The sequence below is a fragment of the Suillus discolor genome (assembly GCF_016758755.1).
Source record: "Suillus discolor strain FC423 chromosome Unknown F5147scaffold_37, whole genome shotgun sequence".
Lineage (NCBI taxonomy): Eukaryota > Fungi > Basidiomycota > Agaricomycetes > Boletales > Suillaceae > Suillus > Suillus discolor.
Window position 1 is genome coordinate 45,705 of NW_024541284.1, and position 23,086 is coordinate 68,790.

The following is a 23,086-nucleotide window of genomic DNA, read 5'->3' on the forward strand; positions in this document are numbered from 1 at the left end:
ATGTTTCTTACGACCTTCCAGACCTTCTCATTGGCCTTCACAGATCACTTATGCGGTGGTCCACCTTGAAGTAGATGAGCCACCACCACCACCGCTTCACGCCACGCTAACATACAATAACCAACTGACAATGGGTCCATGCAGGGGCAGGTCCACAGGTTGCTCCTGTGAGTATATATAACACTTCCTTCAAGCCAGAAACATGATCAACTCATCTCTCGTGTCCTCATCTACCAAGTCTTCTCTAGTAACCCGCCTCTCTCGCCACCTCAGTAATGTCGTCATCTTCCAAACTCTACATCCCTGTACACCGGCGGGAACCTTCACCGGGTTCGGCTAGCTCAACAAAGGCTTCGTTACCAGCACACTCATTGTCGCCCTTGCCTCATGATAGCAGTGAGTATTATCCTCTAGCCTTTACCCATCGGGTGGCACATACCTCATGTTCGTCACGTCATACAGGACCTATTATCTACACACCTTCAGACATGCTACTATTAGCGTCATCGCCTCTGTCAAAGTTATCGCTGGACGAATTGAACACCTTGCGAGCCGTAGCACCAGAAATTGTCCAGAGCCAGAGGCAGCGCAGAACACACGAATGGAGCATGAGTTTTGGCCCGTACTGGCCCGGGAACCCTCGCAGACGCCCTCAATTCCCCTTGCAGTCACATTTAAACACTTCGGAATCTGAAGGTGAGGGACAACGATGGAGGAAGTGACGCGTAGTGATACACTCCCGTCCAAGTCGAGTCCCTACCCCCTATGCGAAGGCAGTCTTTAGTATGCAATAGATCATGTTGTATGGATCTAATGGCTTGAGCCAACGCCTAGAGAGTCACTTAGAAGTATGTATCTAAGAAAGACGATGATTTCTTTACAGCAGAGGTGGCCGCAAGTTTAGACAGGATGTGAGCTTTGAGGGTGGTATGTGGAAGCAAGACGGATGATTATTTGATCCTCGAGAACCTTCTCAGAAGAATGACATCGACAACAAGAGCCGCCTGATAACCATCGATTACAAAAGAAAGAATGAGTAGAAAAGATCTGCATAGCGTTGAGTAGTCCTTCTCAAACACAGGAAGTGACGCGTGGTGATACACACCCGTCCGAGTCGAGTCCCCCCCAGGCATGTGCGAAGGTAGTCTTTATTATGCTACAGATCATGTTGTATAGATCCAATTTTTTGAGCCAACACCTAAAGAGTCATTTGAAAGTGTGCATCTGAGAAAGACGAGACCATTGATTTCTTTACAGCAGAGATGGTCCAGCTTGGACAGGGATGTATGAGGAATTTGTCTCCAAAATAGTGGCTGGCAAGCTTTCAACAAGTAAAACGGATGGTTAATTTGATCCTCATGGACCTTATCAGATGAACAAGATTAATAGCAAGAGACGCCTAATAACTATCCATTACAAAAGGAAGAAAGAGTAGAAAAAATGTGCATAACGATGAGTAGCCCTTCCCAAACACAAACAGACAGGAATAAATTAGAAAATAAGCCTATACCTTGATCAACCCCTTCAACCACCTCACCCACTCACCAACATCTGCAGTACGTGTGTAACCAACGCTGACAACTGCCAGACTGACCAATAGGAAGAGCCATTTGGTGTTGCGCCTCCGTTCGATTAACCCCTTAAAGGGCCTGTTCAATAAGCCAAGCTCCAAGTGCCAAATATTGCAAATACGTACGTGGCCATTTGCTGAAATGGGACGGGGCGGGAGTTTTACGCGGAAACGTTTGAGGGAAGCTAATTTCCCGGGCTGGAACTTATCGTGAGGGGAGTGCCGAGGAATATAAACCATCAAAACTTACGCTATAAGGGGGAAACCTTCCTCCTATGATATTGTCAATCCTATAAGATGTCACGAAGTGAGCGGGCGGACGAAATTAGAAGAAAAGGACGAACCATCCGGGGGAGTCAAGAGTGGCGCGTAGGTGCGTGAACATGTCGAAGGAGAAAGTTCGTGTGTGATACCCAGCTAATTAGATGTGATTAGTGATAACTTGATTGAGAGAAGGATGAACTGACATCCGCTGGGGCCAATACCCCCGAATGGCAATCCATCAGCTATAGCACTATCAGTGGGCTATCCTCATTGGAAACATCGTGAGACATACTAGCGCAGTGTATCATCACATCATTGGCAATGGCTGAGCCACTTTGAGTATTGTCAAACACTGACCAAGAATGTCAACGACGATGACTTGATAGACAATCGAAAGTAAAACGCACCCTTGTTTTTGAAGGCTGCATCTGGCGAGAAACAGTACAAAGCGAGCGGATGATCGCTGGGAGAATTCAGTCTGATGTTAACATGTAAATAGAAGCATAACTCACTGAGCATTGATGTATGCAATTGCTGCATCGACATCATCCACAGGCATGATAGGCAGGATCGGCCCGAATAGCTCTCTTTGCAACCAGTCAAACGTTGCTTGGAAATACTCCGACAGACAGATATATACGCACTCGCTCATTAGTGAATCTTCATCTTTGACACCCTTGACCACGGTAGGGGCTATAAATTTTTGTGACTCATCGGTCTGCCCGCCAAAGGCGATGGTGCCGGAAGTGCTGTCGAGCAATTTCTTAAGACGATGGAAGTGCGCAGGATTGATGATACGAGAAATATCCGGAGTGGTGGTAGCACCAGAAGGATAGAACTCATCGTGTCTGCGGGCACAGTAGGATACATATTGAGCATGACGTATATAAGGGTGTGATGAAGTACGCACGCATCTTTGAGGGCCTTTACGAACGCGTCTTCTGAAGAGTGCGGGACAAGAACATAGTCTGGTGCGACGCAGGTCTGACCCGCATTAGCGCACTTGCCCCACAGGATACGGCGTGCAGCAATCTTGAAGTCACATTTAGGGTCGATAACAACAGGGGACTTCCCTCCGAGCTAGGAAGATATTGGCGCCAGCACATCACACTGAAAGCATGGATTTACCTCAAGACTGATAGGGGAAAGAGTCTTCGCAGCAGCTACGCCTATAAGCTTTGCTACTCGCCCGCTCCCGGTGTACAGGACTAGTTGTCTCGCATCATAATTTCGACAACAAAAACAGTAAATTGCACATACCGTGGCCCCATTGGTATTCCATGAGCTAGATGACCTAATGAGTATGCAGTCCATACCTAACAGAAATGAATAACACACCTTGCTGGTCTCCGGAACAGCACCCAACACGACTCGAACGACATCATTGTCCAAATACTTTGGAATTAGTTCCGCGATGAGGCCACTTATGGCGGGGCACAGTTCAGACGGTTTGAGAACGACACAGTTGCCGGCGGCAATTGCTCCAATCTTGGAAGAGAAACAATGAAATGGAAGTGAGCGCTATAAAAGACGAAAATGAACATACGATAGGACCGAGAGCAAGCCATATGGGGTAGTTGAATGGGCTAATGGACAACACGACACCCTTTGGTTCCTTGCGAATAGCTGGACGGAAAGCAGCAAATTTGATATTGAAAGGTGCCTTTTCTGTTCGAGCCCACTTGTCCACCCGGTCATAAGCGATCTTACAGTCACTTATAGTTGAGTCGAGCTCGAGGCTGGGGTGCACTTAAGTGAGTTTCATGCACGGTAACCAAAGCAGTGCTTACAATGAAGCTTCTAGCGGAGGTCTCCCAAGGTCAATGGCCAAGGCCTCCCTGAAACGTTCAATGTTGTCCTGCAGAAGGTAACCTAGTTGCAGGATCTGGACCTTTCTGAATGCAATGGGTTTAGTTTTGCCTGACCGGAAGGTCTTGTTGAGAGTGGAGTAAATCTAGAGCGCGTTCCGTGAGCTACAAGACAGCAATGTGGATTCCAAGCCTCGCACCTCGTCGATTTCTTCGAGCGTCGTGAATGTTAATTCAGGTGCCATATTTGACACGTTGGCTGTATGTACACCGAGTGAACACGTTCTATAACCACGTTGTCTTTAGCATATGCACAGTATAAAGTCCTCAACACAACTGCATCGAGATTTGCAACCTATGGTACAAATGGATCGAGAACGAAAACAAGTGCATCCACATATGGTGCCATTTCCGCCAGCCCGCCAATCATCGAAGGACTTACGGTCTCTCACACAAATAATATCAAGTCTCCAAGGATCTACGGCTTTCAATTCTGCGGTTCGGATGGGAGGCTATCTGAAGCTATGGGAGGTGACTGCAGTAAGCGAAAACGAATGAAAAGAATCAACTGAGAGTCTGAGAATGCCCTGAGTAATGAGAAATTATAAACCACGTCGTGCCCGGAACAACCGGCTGACATATGAAAGATTTATCATTACGTCATTGTGTACCATAGGGACGTTCACACTGTTAAACCGGCTATAGTATGATCATCCGTGATTATGCTTATAATCAAGTGTTCCTCTGCGGCAGGCTCTGCCAGCACTAGTGCATTATTTATCATCCTAGTCTGGTTAATGCCATGAGAAAAGAAGTATCCACGCCCGCTCCCATCCCCGATGTCCACTAGTCTGTGAATATCATGATAACATAGACCTTTCGTCAAGAAAGACCAGAATAGTCTTGTTTTACTCTGGAAGCAGGACAAGGAGGTAAGTACTATCCACCTTCAGATCCGCGTTCATTTTCATGGTCCATGTGTGACAAATGAATGTTATGTTCTTGCCGACGGTCTAAATTCGACGACCACTGCGGATGCTCAAAGTATCTGGGGTATGCTTTCTTTCATAGTGTTTTTCTAGCTTCGAATCGACCCCTCAAGCTATAGATGAGATGTCTAGAAATTCCCGTTCTTTCCCGTCCTTAGGCTTCACCACATCCTCGTCTCATCCAAATGTAAGTCCCATTACCATCGCCACGAATGTCGGTCTGCGCAGCAAGAAGACTCGATGAAGATGGAGACTGCTAGCTTTCGGAACAGGTATCCATCCGTGTTGATATTGGTAGCGTGTTTGTTGGATCACGATAATGCAGAAGTTAGCACTGCTGCACAATCGAGGAGCACCTTTGGGGGACAGTTCTTAATTTGCTAGGGTATGGAAGAACCATGGTCAATATATATGTATGCAGATTCTGCTCATGGAAATAATTGCGTGCCATAGGCTTCGCTCGCAAGTTACTACTAGTCCCCTTTAAATCCGCTAATTGACAACTGGCACAACCATGGGGTTGTAGGCATAAACAATTATTGTTCTGGGTGTCGAAAACCATGGCCAGGCCCATTGAAGGAGGAGCAAGTTGAAGGAACGACTATCTTCCTGGGTTTGTCTACGCAAGTTGACATGCCCCTCAGTATGTGCATACTACTTGTTATTATGCTAAGTTATGCGCTGCTCTGCCAACCTGTCACAGACTCGACTTCAGGTCCCTCTGGCCCCTAGGACCTAGGTGTCATTGATGTCACATTAACACTGCTGATATTATCAGTGGTCTCGCAGTGCCGGGCTGAATTGGTCTGGAGAAATTACATCCCCCTTCGTCGCAGTAATTATCAGAGCTCTCTGAGCGGATGGAGGTGACATTCTTATGCGAGTGACCAATTGCTGTTCCTGTGCGAGCATATCGGTCGGCATGATCACAAGCTGTTCGTAACGCCCGAGACACGGCGAGGAAAGTTCCACGGACAGCTGATCAGTGATACATATCCCAAGACACATTTATGAATATCGCGGGATTGATTTCAAATATGTCCCCTAATTCGAGCAGCTTATCTCGGACCCTGAGTCCCAGTGAAAACCTGCAGTTGACTGAGCGTGGCTGATGGTGGTCAGACGTGAGGCAAATTCGAGAAACCTGGACAGACGCGACAGACCGTGACAGAACGTGAAATCTGCCCACTCAAAATAGGAATGTAGCCTTTATCGAGTTTGAGTTGCATGTCATGTGACTTTTTCATTTTTCACAAACTCGTTTATCGCCTTTATCGCATTTTGCTCGTTTTACTGTAACACACGAAACACAGGCAAAGCGCAGGTCACAAAACCTATCTGTGACCTGTGTTCTGTCAGTGTGTCGTGTCAGCAAGACATACCTTCGTCGATACACTATGCCCAAGGCACCCAAGACTCCACACTCCTCTGGACGCGACACCAAGACATATCAATGCGACTGTGAGCGATTCTGCAAGAGCCAGTTGCACGACGTACCTTATGGGACATGGAGACGACATGGAGAGTTCCGAGGTCCCAATACAAAGGGGACACGAGCCTTCTCTCACACTGGCGACTTCTTCATCAAAGCGTCCGACATCCCTGACAATACAAAGCGAGCATGTCAAGAAACAGAAGGTATCAGACGCCAGAACTATGGAGAATACTTCTGCTCCAACTCCCGGGCCTACTATGAAGCCTGTTCCAGCTTCGCGACCAGCTTTACAGGTAAGTCGCAACAATATATTTTAGGACATGAGACTCACGAAGATTTTGGTTAGTTTCTTAGCATGTTCAACAATACGACTACTAGCACACGAGACGCTGCCAGTGACACGCCACCAGTGTCTCCCCATACTTCTGTAGACCTCATGCTTCCAAGATCGCAGCCTATACACATCCAAGTTAGTACTGACTCCAGCTCGGACTCTGTGCCTCCATCCTCTGGTGAATCTCAGGCTACCTCACCATCCTCTGATTCTGCCCCACTACCAGGCTCCTCGACACTCACATTTCTTGCAGCAGCGCTGAGCAATGCTTCGCTCGAGGGTGTGCCTCCGGGCATTTCACCGTCCACTCAGGCTGCTACGTCTACACTGGCGGGAGAAGTTCCCGTCCAGTCTGGCAAGAAAAAGAGAGGTCCGACAAACCCAAACAACCTTTTCAAGCCAAGTTCGGGATCGACAACAGCACGAAATCTCTGTGGTATCGAATGGCAAGCCCAACGCAAGACGGGCACTGTCGCAGAGTTCACAGCACACTGGAATGGCCTCACTCCCTAACAGAGAGAGCCCTATGTCACTCGCTCGAAGCTTGCCGACACTGTAAGTCTTTCTTTCTTCGATGATATCATAATCTTATTTGACTGTAGGCTAAGGCAAACGCTGCCGAATTCGCAGCTAACGGTCCCAGCACATAACTCCCCTGCTCTCGTCTCGCTCTCATTCGGATCATCGCACTGTATTTTCATTTGCTGTCGCTTGCATGTCATGGTTTTTGTCTGCTCTCACTCTCACTTGCACATTCTCGTTTGTTCTCGGCACTCGCATCATCGCACAGTATTTTCGTTTGCTGTTGCTTGCATGGCATGGTTTTCATTTGCTCTCGCTCTCGCTATCACTTGCATATTCTCATTTGCTCTCGGCGCTCGCATTTTCTCGCTGCCAGTATCCCGCACATACCATGCTGTTCTGCACCCTGTTGGATTGTACATTATTGCATTATATCCTACTACCATTCTGTATGTCCGCACATTGGATCAATTGCATCGTTTTGTATCCTACCACAGACCACGCTGTACCACGTCCTCCCACGTTTTAAGCATATGCAATAAGTCGTAGTCTGACGTGGTCTGGCGTGAGCAAACGTGACCACCATCCACCACGGCCTGCCACGATCTCCCACCTCAGATTTCTGTGGCCTGTGTTGATATTCGCTCATTTTCTACAGTGGAGATCGTGACTGGTGGTGATCACCACGGCTCACGTTATCTCACGCTCCGCCAACTGTAGGTTTTCACTGGGCCTGAGTGTCAGGTGTATAAGCGATCAACTTGAATATCACATTTCGCAGATATTTGCAGCCATTCGACGATCATTGTCAGCTTGAAGGTTTAGGTCACAATGTTGGCTGCAGCCAGGATATAGGTGACAACTACCCAAGGATCCCATGGAGGTCGCAGACGCGATTGACGCATGAGTGTAGTCGATTAATCCAGGCACCAGGAGTTATTGTCCGAAAGGACGACAAGAGAGGGGAAGTGTGCATGGAAATACAGCTTCAGCCGGCCGTGCTGGATTAATCCGACGAGAATTGGGGAGGGTGAGAGTAAATAACTAGCAAGTGCTGGTGACCCATCAGTTATCGCAGACATGATGTCATCAAGCCTGCACAGTGCTCCAAAGGGGTGCTGCGAAAATAGTGCATAATTCGGTAGTAGCCATGCGCTGGAATCTTGCGAAAATTTGGACCCTCGAAAGCTCTCGAGACGGAGATGTACCCTGAGTAGCTGATCGCTGTCGCATTAGAAGCATTCGACATCGGACATCTGTCACTGTTGATAGACCAGCTGAACATTCACGGGTAGCACCGTAGCAGTCGTATTCGCCATCATGTCGACCAGATATTGAGTAAAATTGAGTCCAGCGACAGTGTCCGCCGATAGCAATACGCCTTCGTAGACGGATGAGCGAGAAAACCAAAAACCCTGGTCTAAACGCACTTACATACCTGAGCTCCTGCATGCAAGCGCATGCAGCTTGATCGGCCATGTAAGGTAGATAGACTATATGAATTTAATCAATATACTGGAAACCAGCATCACGACCCTTAATAGTGGCGATCGATGATGCAACCTCTCAACCACACATAGAAAGGTCACCGTCAAGGGTTATCTCTCCGTGGCGATGTGTCAAAACGTATTGTGCGCAGGGGTATCCTGGCATATAAAAAACTAAGGCCCACCTCCTCGTGGCTATGAATACATGGTTGGTTCATCAAAGATTCTCGTGTCTGTCAAGATAAGCGCTGGTGGCGGGGCTCAAGGTGGGCCTACATCGGCATTACCGGGCGCTTATGGCTGTTGAAGACACTTGACTTGAGAGTTCCGGGTCTAACAATATTGCACATTTAGGTTGGGTGAGGAACCAAAGGGTTCTGAGTGCCGTGAGGTGTTGGTGCAACCTGATTACCCCGCATACTTCAGGCTAGTTAAGGCCCCCACCCTGCATGACTATTCGTGCCAGGCACTAATATTATAATTAGCTCTTACTTAAAACTGAAAGCGCTGAACATTACATACAGTTCTTAACATGATGCAATTTCATCAGTTGGGATCTAATGAGAGGTTTCTTAGCAGCATCCGAATACCGGACTCGGACTCACTTGAGGTCTAGAATATCTTCCTCGTTTCCTTTCATGGCGGTTGTGCATTATGATCATTTATTTGCGCCCGCGCGCTCGGTTTAGGGACCAACTCTAAAGGACGTGTAGCCACTGGCAAATGTCTACGTGCCCTAGGGCAGTGGAACCAGTACCGCTGCCAACCATAAGGCGCCACCAGAGTGCCCGACTTCGGCCGATGCCTAACAACTGGTGTAACCGGCTCGTCTAGGCCACCGTTACCCACTGGTAAGAGTTCCTAAGTGCTGGCACCCGGTACAGTGATTCCGCCGGAGTCTAGCACTGTGCTTCCCCGCGATAAAGCGATGACGAAACTGTTCCACACTTTGCTCGCCGGTATCAACTTCAGCTAAGCTCTAAACATGGAAGGACTTACTACATACTGCATCAAGTTATGAAACCGGGTGTACTCAAACTGCGGACCGGTTCACGCTCAGTCCATATATGGTCTTCTTCCACAGCCCTGAAGTTTGAACCAAGGTTCGAACAAGATCAAGGGAACTTGAAAGGGACTGCGCGTTTGATGGATGTCGTTACTTGTGTGATCAAATGTACAATTGTTTTGGTGCGATCATGAGCACAAAGCACAGGAAAAACCTTAGTCGTGTGACCATTTTTTTTTTTGATATGTCGACCCATATTACAGTTATGATTGCAGGACGCTAGGCTAGTCCAGAAAAAAGACATCATAAGCGGGCAAGTGATCAGCCCATGAACTCCTGAAGATCAAAAGATCAAAAGGGTTCAAGTTGCTCCACAAGAGTCACATACCTAGAAATTCGCGGCATCTGATCGGACATTGCAAACCAAACAGCGTTTTATTTTTGACCACTGGCCTAGTTCTGTGAACGACGCCCGGAAAGTTCCCTCCGTCACCGTCGCTGTCGTAGTATCTGATATGAAGCAGAGCATACTGATTGTGTTTGATGTATACCTGTGTGAGTCTTGGGGCAATGCAGTGAGGGCGGGGATAGAGAACTCAACCGAGTTGTTGATGTCGGGAGTGGATTTCCTACGCTTCAAATCGGCTACAGCACGAGTTTACAGTATGTATTAGTATTTGGTTAGGGCATCCACGTTCGCCAAACTCATGTCCGAACGGCAGCAGAGTTGCAGACGGCTCCCCGGATGCCGGTGAATAATAATATTGCCCCATATCTTTATTAACGCCGAAGAACAGCTGCAAACAATTGGGATGGGTCTCCTGAACATGGAAGTAAGCCTGATTAATGATAGGCTGAACTCTTAAATTAGCAGTCTAAAGAGTTATTAAAATTTTGGAGGCCGCGGGTTTCATGCACGATCGACCTTTGAACCACTTACTGCAGCTGACGGCCGATAGACGGCTAGGCTGAATGCCACACTGTGTGACTTCAAAGTTCCCCTTGTGCGGAATGCGGCAGGTGGCTTTAATAAGGACAAGATCTAGGGAAAATGACTTACGGAAATGGATGTGAATGAGGTTACAATGTTGCGGAAGCAAACATAGTTCAAACTTTCCGCTGAAACACTGAAACAAACAAATGTAGCAGTAATATTGTACCACATAATACGGATTACCACCATAACTGGATCCGCAACCCACAGCAAAAACAACTCAATATCGTCGGTCCGATCGGCATCGGAAAGACAAACAAGAGGTGAAAAAGCTTTATAATATCGTGTAACCTAGGTCCAACTATGTACTAGAAGATAGAATAGGTTGAGGGGCATTCGGATAAGCAAGATAGCTACACAGTGCTGGAACCCCCCTTTCGTACCTTGCAGTCGGCGCCCATCACGTTGGGCTGCGGAGTTCCCTGTACCAATGCAGCGGCGCCAGCCTTACCGCAACGTCCAGCAAAAAGGGCTCATATTCTGAGGAGTCGGACCGATCGGCATTGGGGGAGCTAAAAGTTACTCTCATGTTTACATTCCGAAATGGGACAATCAAGATTGCCGACAGTCCTGCGTGAACATTTTCTGTCGCGATCGATGATCGACGAGCTCCTGTTGCGGTTGAGGTGTAGTCCAAGGGCAAATTGCACACTTTTGGCAGAATAGTGCAACAAGTCCACTCGTCATTTCATTATGAGGTTGACCATGGATCAATCTCTATGATTTGGTTTGGTCGACATCACGATCATGTTCTGTTCTCGTCAAAAGAAGGCGTTGCGAGGGGTTGATGAGGTTAACTTAAATACGCACCAGGTAATTAATACTGGCTTCAAAAGCTGCCTTGTCGGCTCTGATTGTTGCTCTCAGATTGCGACCGTACTTATAGCGAACACGTTGCCTTATGCCACTGGGTCGTGAACCGAAACTTGTTCGCAGCCAAGAGTCCAAGACTATTACACGTAGTGCAAACTTGGCGCTTCGAAGTAGAACAGGATAATTGGTTGGCATCGTAAGAAGTTGGGCTTGGTCCACAAATTAACGTTATGTGATACGGCAACGACGGGGCCCAGAGTCTTGGCATCTTCAAAACGACTACTGTACGGTGATAGAACGCAGGACTGCAGGGTCTCTGTGAGGAGTTCAGGAGTTAGCTTGAACCCTCGATATCCACGGTTCGGGACAAGGAAGGATACGGAACGGCAGTGTTAGCCTGTGTCAGCACGACAGTTGCCGAGATTTGTGAATCTCAAAATAATCATTACGATTCTGACTAAATTAGGTTGGAACCTCCGTATTTGGTTTTATTTTGGTCGTTCGATCAACTCTGATTTTTCCTCCCAAATATATAAAGTCCGTTCATCGACGGGGCTGACACTCTCCCACTCCTTCATCCTCGCCCTCCTTGACACACCCGTCAATTCTCGTTCCAAAAGTGCCCAAGACACTATAGATATTTTCTGTAGGGCTTTCCCCTCCTCCCCCCTCTCCATCGTTTTCCATGTCCGCGTCAAACGTGGCCAAGGAGCCCGGTCCACAAGGCGAAGAGTCGCCTGTTGTCCGCTCACCCTCTCCAGAAGAAAAGAAGAAAAGAGAGTACAAGGAATTCGGCCATGACGAAGAGAAACCAACTCGTAGGTCTTTACCCTCTGGCCGTGCTCCCTGATCTTATGTGAGCCCATTTCTACCCCAGATGCAAATGTCGACATGGCATTGGTGAGTAGTCGCCGTGCTTGCACTTAATATTACTTTCTTACCTGGTCGTTAGATTGAGTTGAAAGCGGAAGACCTCTACGATAAAGAAAAGGTCGACCTCGAGACCATCGTTATTGAGGATGTCTTCAAGCTCCTTCAATGTAGCGAGGATGGTCTCAATGATGAAGAGGCACAGCGTCGTATCGAACTCTTCGGTCCCAACAAGCTTGAGCAGGAAGAACAAAATGCGTTCTTACAGGCATGTTATGCTGCACACTCCTGCAGCGCTTCCATTTACCTCTTCCATAGTTCTTGAGTTTCATGTGGAATCCCTTATCCTGGGTCATGGAGGGAGCTGCACTTGTTGCCATTGTATTATCAAACGGTAATGATCAACCACCAGACTGGGAGGATTTCATCGGTATCGTTCTTCTCCTTTTCATCAACTCCGCCATCGGTTTCTACGAAGAGCGTAACGCTGGTAATGCCGTCAAGGCACTTATGGATTCCCTCGCTCCCAAAGCAAAAGTCAGACGTAACGGCTCCTGGTTGGAAATCGAATCTTCAGGACTCGTTCCCGGTGATATGATCTCTTTCAAGATCGGTGACATTGTTCCCGCAGACTGTCGTTTGACGGAAGCCATCAACGTCTCCATCGACCAGGCTGCCCTTACGGGCGAGTCTCTTCCTCAGAGCAAGAAGTTGGGTGATCAGTGCTTCTCGTACGTCATCTTTGGTTTACTGCAGTGCTTGGCATTAAACTCTACAATCTACTCCCAGGGGTTCGACGTGTAAGCAGGGTGAGGCGGAAGGTGTCGTAATTTCCACTGGCGCCAACACTTTCTTCGGACGGGCTGCTTCTCTCGTGGGCCAAGACGATGACACTACGGGTCATTTGCAGAAGATTCTTGCCCAGATTGGCTCGTTCTGCTTGGTATCGATCGGCATCTTTGTGATCGCAGAGATTCTCGTACTCTATGCGGGCTTCCGCTACAGCTACCGTCGTGGTCTCAACAATATATTGGTGCTCTTGATCGGTGGTATCCCCATTGCCATGCCAACTGTCTTATCCGTCACTCTTGCTGTGGGTGCCCAACAATTGGCTAAGCACAAAGCCATTGTTACCCGTATCACCGCCATCGAAGAGTTGGCCGGTGTTACCATCCTTTGCTCCGACAAGACGGGTACGTTGACCACCAACAAACTTACCATCGATAGGGCCACCATTCGCACATACGGCCCCTTCTCTGCCGATGATGTCATGCTCCTTGCTGCCTACGCTTCTCGTACCGAGAACCAGGATGCCATTGATTCAGCTGTTGTTCAGGCTCTCGGTGATGTTTCACGTGCTCGTGCTGGAATTAAACTCCTCGACTTCAAGCCCTTCAACCCCGTTGACAAACGCACGGAGATCACTTACCGTGAGGAGTCGTCCGGCATGTTGAAGCGCGTTACCAAGGGTATGACTGGTATCATCATCGAACTTTGCTCGCGCAACAAGACCGAGGAGCTTGAGAATAGACTTGAAGCTGATGTCGAGGAATTCGCTACGCGTGGTCTTCGTGCCCTCGCTGTTGCATACGAGGAGCTCGACGGCCAAGACCCAGAAGGTGAAGGTAACGGTCTCGAGCTCATTGGCCTTCTTGCCATCTTCGATCCCCCTCGTGAAGACACCAAGCAGACCATCGATGATGCTCTTGCTCTCGGCGTGAAGGTGAAGATGGTTACCGGTGACCAGCTTGCAATTGCGAAGGAGACTGGTCGTCGTCTTGGTCTCGGTGACCACATGTATCCCGCCAAGGTTCTCAAGGACGGCCCCGCTCCTGGTGGCAAACACCTGTCACTTGATGAGATGATTTTGGATGCCGATGGTTTCGCTGGTGTGTTCCCTGAGCACAAATATGAGATCGTCAAGCGTCTCCAGGGTCTTGGCCACCTGTGTGCCATGACTGGTGATGGTGCCAACGACGCTCCCGCTCTTTCCCGTGCCAATGTTGGTATTGCTGTTGAGGGTGCCACAGACGCTGCTCGTGGTGCTGCTGATATTGTGCTGACCGAACCCGGTCTTTCCACCATCGTCCACGCTATTCGCGGTTCGCGTGTCATCTTCCAACGTATGCGCAACTACTCCATATACGCTTGCGCTGTCACCATTCGTATTGTCGTATGCTTCGCGATCCTTGCCTTCGCATTCAAGTTCGACTTCCCTCCCTTCATGGTCCTGATCATTGCCCTGCTGAACGACGGTACTATCATGACACTCTCAGTTGACCGTGTTTTGCCCTCAATGACACCTGATTCTTGGGACCTCGCTGAGATCTTCGCGTATGCCGTCGCTTATGGTATCTATTTGACTGCCTCGACGTAAGTAATACTTTTTTTCACATCGGTGTCGAACTAAATGATATCCTGTAGTGTGGCTCTGGTCACCATCATCCTGGAGACTACGTTCTTCTATGACAAATTCGGTGTCACCTTCAATGGGAATCCATCTCCTTCTGGTTCCAATGATTATCAGCTCCACATGATCGTCTACCTCCAAGTTGCTATCATCTCGCAAGCGTTGATCTTCGTCACCCGTTCGCACGGTTTCTTCTTCATGGAGCGCCCTTCTGTTGCTCTCTTCGGAGCATTCTGCGTTGCGCAGCTCGTGTCTTCGATTATCGCCGCCTACGCCAATTTCGGCTTCACGCAGATCCAGGCGATTTCAGGTGGATGGATTGGTATTGTGTGGGTTTGGGTACGTATATCTGTCGAGCCTTTTTCTGTGCCTTTGCTCACTCATGAATCCCTAGAACATCGTTTGGTTTGCCCCTCTCGACTGGATCAAATTCGCAATGAAGGCCACTGTTATCAAGAAGCTTCGCCAACGCCACGAGGCGGCACAAGCGGCACAGGCCATCACTGGTGTCCCCATCACTCGCACCCAATCTCGCGCTGCTTCGATCCACGAGTCGTTATACTCGAACCGTGTGTCGTTCATCCGCCGTGCTGCTCGCAAAGTCGGCTTCGGATCCAAGATTACGATGAAGCCCGAGGAGCTTCAACGCTTCAGCAGTATTCAAGCACAACGTACGGGTGCGACACTCGCTCGCAATCCCAGTCGCACCGCTGCTGCATAGACTTTGTGAGTTGTAGAAAGGGAACGAGTGTTTCGAGATCAGCCGCAGCAAAGCAAAACGCATGGAACGATGTCACCTGTAATCTAATAGATATTATCAAGGCCCGCCGTCTCGCATGTGGTGTCATCCCTCTCTTTGCCTATTCCTACTCATTTCATGTCACCATCACGTACATATATACGCATGGCATTGGATCTGGATACCTCGTGCCTGTTTCGTCGGTTGCTCTTGGTTTGATTTTCTGTGGTTCAGGCCATCTGACGTGTTTACTCTTTCCGACTTTCGACACCCACACTCTTTTTTTGCCGTTCTTCTCCATAACTAATGATTGATCGCTCAAGCAGTAGTGGGCCATTTAATAGTGCCACTCATGTATAGATTCGTGCGTTTTGATGTTATGATCCATGAAATGCCCGCACAGTACATATGTATTTCGTAATTACAATTTAAAGACAGATGTCGCTTCATCGCAGGCAAAGGGCTGAGCAGACCAATGGGATCCATCAATATCAAGGTCGATATATCTATGGTCTGTCAGAAACATGATCGAAAAATTGATGTGGATACGCTTCGCTGTCGGTTATGTGTCGGACGGGAGACCATCAAATCTAGCTGGCTCCTTCGGGTTTCAAGGCATCCGAGTCGGTTTCTGGTCGTACAGGAAACCGAAACGTATCTTACTACTTATTCATGTGTCAGATGATTGGAATCCCTAGGTGAGGAGAACGTTAACGTCCGTGCCGATGCGAGCGACGAACCCTGAATCAAACGCCCGCCGTCGCATCAGCCGCCGCGTCTGGCAAGATGCGCACAATTAAATCTGGGACGGAGACATTTGAACGGAGACGCAATTTAATCTCGTCCCTGCCAGCCAACATCATGCAGGAAGATACGACACTGGGAGACAAAATTGTGGAAAGAACACGCATGCATGTCACTGTCATACGCCACTCATTGGTGTGAGCACATGTTGCCGCGGTCATCCCTGGAAATACGGCAGGCCAACGAATAAGCATAGTCTGGGAATGATTCGGATAGTTCGGTTGTCCGTTTGAAAGTGTGGGCAGCCGCGACGAAAAGGCTAGAGGAAGTATGATTCCGAATAGTACCCCGTGGTTGGCACGAGGACTCACATTTCGTGGGACTTGAAGCTTTTTGAAGTCACTGCTGACAACGCAGGGTACCTGATACTCGCTTCTGCTTGCCCATCCGGGGCTAGCGCTGACCGTGGTTGTTCGGTCGAATGTATGACAGATAGCGTCACGGATCCCCATGATTCAAGGATAGCTCGGAACCCGGCACCGTACCAGTGGTTACGCAAGTCAATTTACTTCCTGGGACGGAAGGTGAAAGCATGGGCAGTGTCGTGAGGCTCGGTCTAAGGGTCTTCCACATCGCGGGCACAAGGGTGTTCAACGCTACGGACTCCACTGCTCTCAATGTCATCTTAGCCGTTGATGAATCGTGGAAAAGAAGTTCTGGTGCCGGCGGTGCCGCAGGGTCCTGCTTTCCTAGGGCTGTCAGTGAAAGGCTTTGTCCATCATGATGGGCCCATATCGACATCTAGGCCTTTCATAGTATCTCAATCGGACGTGTGGGAGATACCAAACGTTGACTAGGACTTCTCATAGCTATCGTGATAGTGCATATCGTAGGTTCCGCGATCATTCACACATCTATTTTCAAATGTTTTTGACCATCAGCTGGGTGTTTCTAGTCGAAACATGCGAGTCAACACTGGAATCGACAACTACTTATTCTTCGGCCGTATACTATATGGATTTCAAACCGGATAACAACAGCCGTGGACAAGGACGTGGACGACCAGTCAGTGTCGGTGTCATCGCGAAGAGCCGATGCAAAATTATCTGAAGTTGCAGTGACCAGCTGACCACTGGTCGGCTTGTGAAGAGTCGGGACCTGCCTGCGAAGGATCAGGTTACGAGCAACTGATATGCGAATCCGAGAGGCTATCTTGGGAAGGCCTATTCGTCGACAATCCAACCTTTGATCTTTGTATCTGTGTCTAGACTCTAAATCGCAAATATGTTGTCCTTCTCAAACCAATCAAGCTCAGCTACGAATCCGATGGTGTGGTTACTCGCCAAATTCATGATAGCAGCTAGGCAACGCGTGGCTTGGGTTGTTATCGATGCCACTGAAATTAAAGCAGATTGCCGCTTCATTTCCGTTGTCTGAGGCAATCTTTTTGGCATCAGAGTGATACTGTGATCTTATAACGGATGTCTCGTCATTCGGAACTATGCATCGATCCTAATAGCGGCATCCTCGCAAACGCAATTATCGCGTATGCACAAGCCTGTGCATACCGTGTAGAAGGGCTGGTCGAGATGCCGCCATTCTGGCTACCATGCCCTCGGATATTTCCCCAGAGGAAGATTCCTGGACCCAAAAGGAGTTGAAGTTCCTCTCCCTTGGTTTCGATATTGGCTGTACAGTGTATCAGTGTAGACTCTACTATTGGTTAAAATATTGACAAGAACATCCAGAAGCCCCGTCATATCCAACTTCAAGCCGGAGTTCTTGTCAGATTACTGTGGTCATGCTGCGGTTCGCACCAGGGTTGCAGCACAGTGCTGTCTCCCTCGCTTGACGCACTTGCCTGTCGAATTCATTGCCTTGGCACCATGGATAGGTTGGATTACCAAGACGTCGTTCGTGCGCTGGACGGACAGTATCGATGTCGCCGCGAGTCACCTCCCACGAATTACTACGCTGAGCGCTCGCGGCTTCGTCACGCAAGCTCTTATAGGAAACTTAAAAAGCCAAGTACTACTATACTTGTTGCAGACCCGGAGTACTGGTAACTAAGCTATCACCTGGACGCGGCATCCCCGTTTGACTTTATGTGTCGTCTTTAAGTACTTCGAACTGCTGCTATATCCCGGTCATCAACTAGCAATATCAAAGCTATGTCACGATCTCGGGTCAGTCCTGGCGTGGCCTACCTCACTCGTGGTTTGCTTTCTGTCATTTTCCCGACCGCTTCTTCCGTTATTATTGTAGGACGTCTGGCCTGTCTGCAAGGCTTTTCAGTCTCCCCATGGCTTTTGTCGGCGATGACTTTGGGTGCAGTGCCTCTGGGGTTTGCAGCTTATGTTTTCGTGGATGAGATATCGCAGCGACGAAAGGCCACTCGACTCGGTGCCAGACTTGTTCCTCGTATCCAGGGCAAATGGCCTGGAAATCTGGACAAGTTAGTGAACGTAATCCTGACGCTTGAGGTCGAATACCTTGGTACAGTTTCTGTTCCATGCATTCATGTTCGTGCTTGACTTTTGTCTAGGACAACCTGTGCTGGACGAGATGAGAGAACTCCGGGCCGACTTTGAATTATCGGTGCTTATGGGAGGACTACATTGTCACCACGGAGCCCCAACACGTCAAGGTAAGCTCCGATTTATATCTAATAACGATACAACCAAGCTCCATACAGACAATTCTTGTAACTGATTTTCATAACTACGTCAAAGGTATGCCCAAATGCTCTCTATTCACATGTGATGACTTATGTCTCGATGCAGGTGCAAAGTTCAGAGAAGCAGCTGATTCCATCCTTGGAACGGGGGTATTCAACTCGGATGGTAAGCGTGAATCAGAGAGCCTTTTATGTTGCGACTTATGGATCGATTGAGGTGAAACATGGAAGTAAGCCATACATCTGAAGATCGTTCCTGATAGGAAACCTTAGGCGTGCTTTTAGGCTTCACCGAACCATGACACGACCTTTCTTCACTCATGATCGGATAAGTCACTTTGAGATCTTTGACCGTCATGCGAATCGTGCTATCGCCTTGGCGAAGGACCGTTTCAGGATGGACTTGGCAATTGATTTCCAAGTAGGACTTCAAGTCGGCATTTTGATATCTTTTGTTGAAAAACTACCGCAGGATCTCATCTCGCGATTTACACTCGACTCTGCATCGGAGTTCCTGTTTGGAGATTGCATTGATTCACTTTCCGTCGAACTTCCTTTCCCCGATAACACGCTACAATCCACAAATAGCAAGCCTCGTCCAGGAGACAATGCTGCAGCCTTCACAAATGCCTTCTCTCAAGCTCAGCACGCAATCAGTCGTCGTGTCATTATTGGGGCGGCCTGGCCGATGACTGAGATTCTTGCCGACAGCACCGCGCAACATATGAAAGTGGTCGACAAATTTTTAGATCCGATCCTCGAAGCCGCTCTGAGGAGGCATAGCACGGCTGCCAAATCAGATGCAGATGAAACTGCGGAAGACCAAACCTTTTTGGACCATCTAGTGAAGCTGACTTCAGGTGAGATGGCACGTTACCTGGGAATTTCTGTTGTTGAAATATTCTTTTCAGACTTCAAAATCGTCAAAGATGAGACGTTGAACATATTACTGGCAGGAAGAGATACAGTGAGCCTGCAATTACCTTTCGAGTTGTCTTGATTGGTGACGAACAATATTAGACGGCCTCGACATTGACTTCGGCTATTTATTTACTTGCGATGCATCCAGAGATTCTCTCTCGACTCAGGGAGGAAATCATATCGAAGGTTGGGCCGACTCGCATGCCCACATATGGGGATATCAAAGAGATGAAGTACATCCAGGCCGTTCTCAATGGTGCATATCTTTGTTTCCTGTCGGACGTGGGGATGTCACTCATCTGTATTAGAAACGATGCGCCTTTTCCCTGCTGTGTGAGTGATTGAGTTTGATTTCAGACGTCGTCTTACCATAAATGCCTAGCCCCTTTAATGTGAGGTATGTTCCCGGGCTACTTCAAAGATACTAGACTTGAGCTACGACCTTTCAGGGAAGCCGTACATGACACCACATTGACATCCCCCGAACCTGGGAAGAAGCCACTGTTTGTTCCAGGAGGAGTCGTGTACGTGTTTGATTTGATCGTTTAGATTCATCGTATGACTGCTTGAATGATTTCAGGGTCATCTATTCAGTGTTCCTTATGCACAGGAGAACAGATCTATGGGGACCAGATGGTAAGGCGCTTGACTAGATATAACTCACTGATTCAATTGGACTCCGTGTTCCAGCGTTGGAGTTTGATCCGGATAGATGGCTCGACGAGCGTATGCAGAAATATGTGCTTCGTAATCCCTATATCTTCCTTCCATTTAACGCGGGACCGAGGATTTGCTTGGGGCAAAATGTACGTCGTTCGTGGAGTTATTCATTACCTCCACCCGTCTCATGCCCTGTCTCGCACCTTAGTTTGCCTACAACCAAATGTCGTTCATGCTTATTCGTTTGCTGCAAAACTTTTCCGCAATTGCATTGTCCCCCGAGCCTGCAATGTGCCCACCTGCGTGGTGGGCTGAGAAAGACGGTCGACAGGCCATTGAGCGATTCAAGCCGAGACACCACTTGACACTTTATGCCCATGTGAGTCCCTCTGATATGCTTTCCAGCCACCTAATTGGGTTCTCCTCACAGGGTGGTATGTGGGTCAAGATGGAAGCTGTAGATGACGCCGAAGTCATACAGTGACTAAATATGACTTTCTTGCTATATACAGGCACATCGACATGCCATATCACCAGTATTTTTTCTTGCAAGTTTATAGAATGGCCTATAAGTGTAAAGCTTCCACATAGATAGATTTTTTATTAAACACAATTGATATATCAGCAGTCTTGTAAAGAACGAAAAGTAATGATTTGGACGCATTTCAAAGAATGACGCGCTGTTCTAAACAGACCCTACAAGTAACACCCTATCATCCCAAACAACGAACGTTTCCATCGAATTCCGAGAATATATATAAATATTCGCTGTATGAGCGTCAGATTAATAAATGATTGTTTTAGTTGGAGGTCGCAGAGGTAGACGAAGTGGTTGCGAAGCCGACACGGTGTTCAGTGGTGTCGAAGACAGAGTAGAAGCGTTGACTGTAGGGCAGGTGATCAGCTTTATACCAGACAAGGTCTTTGAATACATACAGGAATGAGTAACCGTTGATGAAGTCGAGACCACTACCAGAGTTGCTACCAATATCATTAATGACAAGGTAGATGTTATTGCTGCTACCACCGATGTCGGTGTTAAGGGAACGGGGCCAGATTTGGCCATTGGCGGTGAGGCCATAGTTAACACCACCGATGTTGAAGTTCAGGGTTTGCAGGTTTGCATACTGCGCAGAGGTGATCATCAAGAGGCCGGTGTTGTTATCCACCGTAGCACCAGTAGCAGATTGGTACTTTTGGAATGCATCTAGTATTCTCCAGTCAGTTAGGGCGACCTGTTTATAACTAATTTGACATACCAGTAGCGATGAGAATGAGGGTGGTGCCAGTGTCGACAATACCAGCAGTCGCGGACAAAATGGTGGAGGTACCGTAGGTGATCGATTGATCGATGCCCCAGTAACTGCTAGCAGGCGACGTGGTTGTGAGAGGGACGTAATTTACTGAGCTCGTCGTCTTTGAGCTGTCGGAGCCACCAAAGGTGAGCTCGCCAGCGCTGCCACCAGGAGCAAAGTAGACTCCGAGTGCTTCGGTGCCAATGGTACCCTTGCTGTAAAGATTGTCGGTGACAGTGGGGACTGAATCAACATTGGAAACGGTGCCCTGCGTCAGGTCAGCCGGTCCGACACCAAGAATTCCATCGAAGTTGGTGAAGCCTGTTGAGGTCTTTGCGGCACCGATAGATTGTCCGGTAATAACTAAACCAGAACTGAGAGTAACTGTGTCCAAGTACTCCTCTCCTGAAAAGCTGCCGGAACCATAATTGACGGACTAAAGAGTTGTTATGAGCAACTTTTTTTTAGCAAAAGGCGTGAAAAGACGTACAACAGAGTTGCCAGTATCTACACTAGTGCTGGTGGTTTTGTATGGGGTATTTGCACCCACCCAGGTGTTGGAGCTGCCCGTATCAATAAGGAGCGTGTCTGAAATTGATTTAGTCGAAGATATCTGGGGCCACCCGACAACAAGTCTTACACTGATTTGCAGGGCTGCCGACACCAACTTGGGCAGTGTAAACAGTGGCAGCATTAGTGATGCTGAACGAGGAGCTGCCAGCGCGCTTGTTCGCGTGACCAAATTGCTGCATCGCCTGGGCACGAGCCCTGTCAGCGGCAGCGATATTGAGAGTATCAACCCTAGCGTTCACCCTAGCGGTGAAGCCGAGGGTTGACGAAGATTCACGGCGCAGGGGGGACGCGTCCACAACGGACAGCGCAATAAGAACAGTAGAAAGGAGAGTCTTGGAAGGGAACATCTCGAAGATTTGAAGGTATTGGGTGAGGAATGAGATCAGCTGAAAGTGAGGCTTCAATCATGAATGCAAAGACTTTATATATGTCGTGGCCTCCACCTTAACCATGCGATACCCATAGCATCGAGTCGTGTAAGACTCGGAACGTGCTGTATTTTCGTCCTATCCTAGGGGGTTACGAGATGTCGATAAGAGCTTGCCTGCAAAAATCCCTCTTCCAAAATCAATATTGCTGCATGCCGTCGTCACAATAAAGTGATTCATTGCTATAGAAATTAGAGAGCCCAGAGTTCCATTTTGATAACTGATCAGCAATAGCATATGATTGACCGGACTGTGAGCATGGCAGTATTCCAGATCGCCATCATGATCAATAACGTTGCCTACCACGTTCCATAATTAGTGCAAAGAACATAGTGTTTCGCCTATCAGACAGAGTTGGTAGATGACCCTGACATTGTCCCCCGTTAACACGGCAAACCTTCCCGGAATGTGCATGAGGGCTATACATTTTCAGACTTGTTGTAATTAATAATAGCAGTGCAACTGAAAACACACCATGAAGAACCACACACATAGCCAGCCAGTACCGCCCCAGGTAACGAGAAATCTTCATGCTATGATCTCAAGT

General features: G+C 48.3%; 8 protein-coding genes across 8 annotated transcripts; 5 read left to right on the forward strand and 3 right to left on the reverse strand.

Moving 5' to 3' along the window:
• F5147DRAFT_236486 (uncharacterized protein) lies at positions 1–836 on the forward strand. Its single transcript, XM_041428760.1, has 2 exons — positions 1–167; positions 239–836. The coding sequence occupies exon 2, from the start codon at positions 276–278 to the stop codon at positions 720–722; it is 447 nt and encodes a 148-aa protein (XP_041291313.1). The 5' UTR covers positions 1–167; positions 239–275; the 3' UTR covers positions 723–836.
• A 382-nt stretch (positions 837–1,218) lies between these two features.
• On the reverse strand, positions 1,219–4,239 carry F5147DRAFT_701751 (Aldehyde/histidinol dehydrogenase). Its single transcript, XM_041437750.1, has 16 exons — positions 4,085–4,239; positions 3,843–3,927; positions 3,625–3,788; positions 3,381–3,573; positions 3,173–3,322; positions 3,095–3,119; positions 2,963–3,042; positions 2,745–2,914; positions 2,479–2,682; positions 2,347–2,421; positions 2,242–2,297; positions 2,127–2,186; positions 2,038–2,076; positions 1,915–1,987; positions 1,821–1,860; positions 1,219–1,768 (listed from the first exon to the last, which is right to left on the reverse strand). The coding sequence occupies exons 2-16, from the start codon at positions 3,885–3,887 to the stop codon at positions 1,505–1,507; spliced, it is 1,638 nt and encodes a 545-aa protein (XP_041291314.1). The 5' UTR covers positions 3,888–3,927; positions 4,085–4,239; the 3' UTR covers positions 1,219–1,504.
• Positions 4,240–6,541: 2,302 nt separating this feature from the next.
• F5147DRAFT_236516 (uncharacterized protein) lies at positions 6,542–7,655 on the forward strand. The gene is made up of 2 exons (XM_041428761.1): positions 6,542–6,955; positions 7,003–7,655. Exons 1-2 carry the CDS (start codon positions 6,666–6,668, stop codon positions 7,469–7,471), a joined length of 759 nt encoding a protein of 252 aa, XP_041291315.1. The 5' UTR covers positions 6,542–6,665; the 3' UTR covers positions 7,472–7,655.
• Positions 7,656–12,297: 4,642 nt separating this feature from the next.
• On the forward strand, positions 12,298–15,470 carry F5147DRAFT_236566 (uncharacterized protein). The gene is made up of 4 exons (XM_041428762.1): positions 12,298–12,823; positions 12,882–14,465; positions 14,517–14,841; positions 14,897–15,470. Exons 1-4 carry the CDS (start codon positions 12,423–12,425, stop codon positions 15,221–15,223), a joined length of 2,637 nt encoding a protein of 878 aa, XP_041291316.1. The 5' UTR covers positions 12,298–12,422; the 3' UTR covers positions 15,224–15,470.
• A 256-nt stretch (positions 15,471–15,726) lies between these two features.
• F5147DRAFT_701769 (uncharacterized protein) lies at positions 15,727–16,362 on the reverse strand. Its single transcript, XM_041437751.1, has one exon. The coding sequence runs from the start codon at positions 16,237–16,239 to the stop codon at positions 15,988–15,990; it is 252 nt and encodes an 83-aa protein (XP_041291317.1). The 5' UTR covers positions 16,240–16,362; the 3' UTR covers positions 15,727–15,987.
• A 1,657-nt stretch (positions 16,363–18,019) lies between these two features.
• On the forward strand, positions 18,020–20,378 carry F5147DRAFT_701779 (cytochrome P450). The gene is given in 13 exon segments (XM_041437752.1): positions 18,020–18,085; positions 18,100–18,481; positions 18,531–18,538; positions 18,558–18,632; positions 18,681–18,717; positions 18,769–18,828; positions 18,926–19,083; positions 19,135–19,522; positions 19,574–19,629; positions 19,683–19,839; positions 19,892–19,920; positions 20,033–20,219; positions 20,274–20,378. 10 exon segments carry the CDS (start codon positions 18,157–18,159, stop codon positions 19,918–19,920), a joined length of 1,293 nt encoding a protein of 430 aa, XP_041291318.1. The 5' UTR covers positions 18,020–18,085; positions 18,100–18,156; the 3' UTR covers positions 20,033–20,219; positions 20,274–20,378.
• Positions 20,116–20,833, forward strand: F5147DRAFT_236695 (cytochrome P450). The gene is made up of 3 exons (XM_041428763.1): positions 20,116–20,219; positions 20,274–20,389; positions 20,452–20,833. Exons 1-3 carry the CDS (start codon positions 20,186–20,188, stop codon positions 20,725–20,727), a joined length of 426 nt encoding a protein of 141 aa, XP_041291319.1. The 5' UTR covers positions 20,116–20,185; the 3' UTR covers positions 20,728–20,833.
• Positions 20,834–21,043: 210 nt separating this feature from the next.
• On the reverse strand, positions 21,044–22,458 carry F5147DRAFT_654023 (acid protease; the record flags this gene model as incomplete). The annotated part of the gene is made up of 4 exons (XM_041433835.1): positions 21,044–21,450; positions 21,503–21,974; positions 22,029–22,126; positions 22,179–22,458. The coding sequence occupies 4 exons, from the start codon at positions 22,456–22,458 to the stop codon at positions 21,044–21,046; spliced, it is 1,257 nt and encodes a 418-aa protein (XP_041291320.1).
• Between the last annotated feature and the right edge of the window lie 628 nt (positions 22,459–23,086).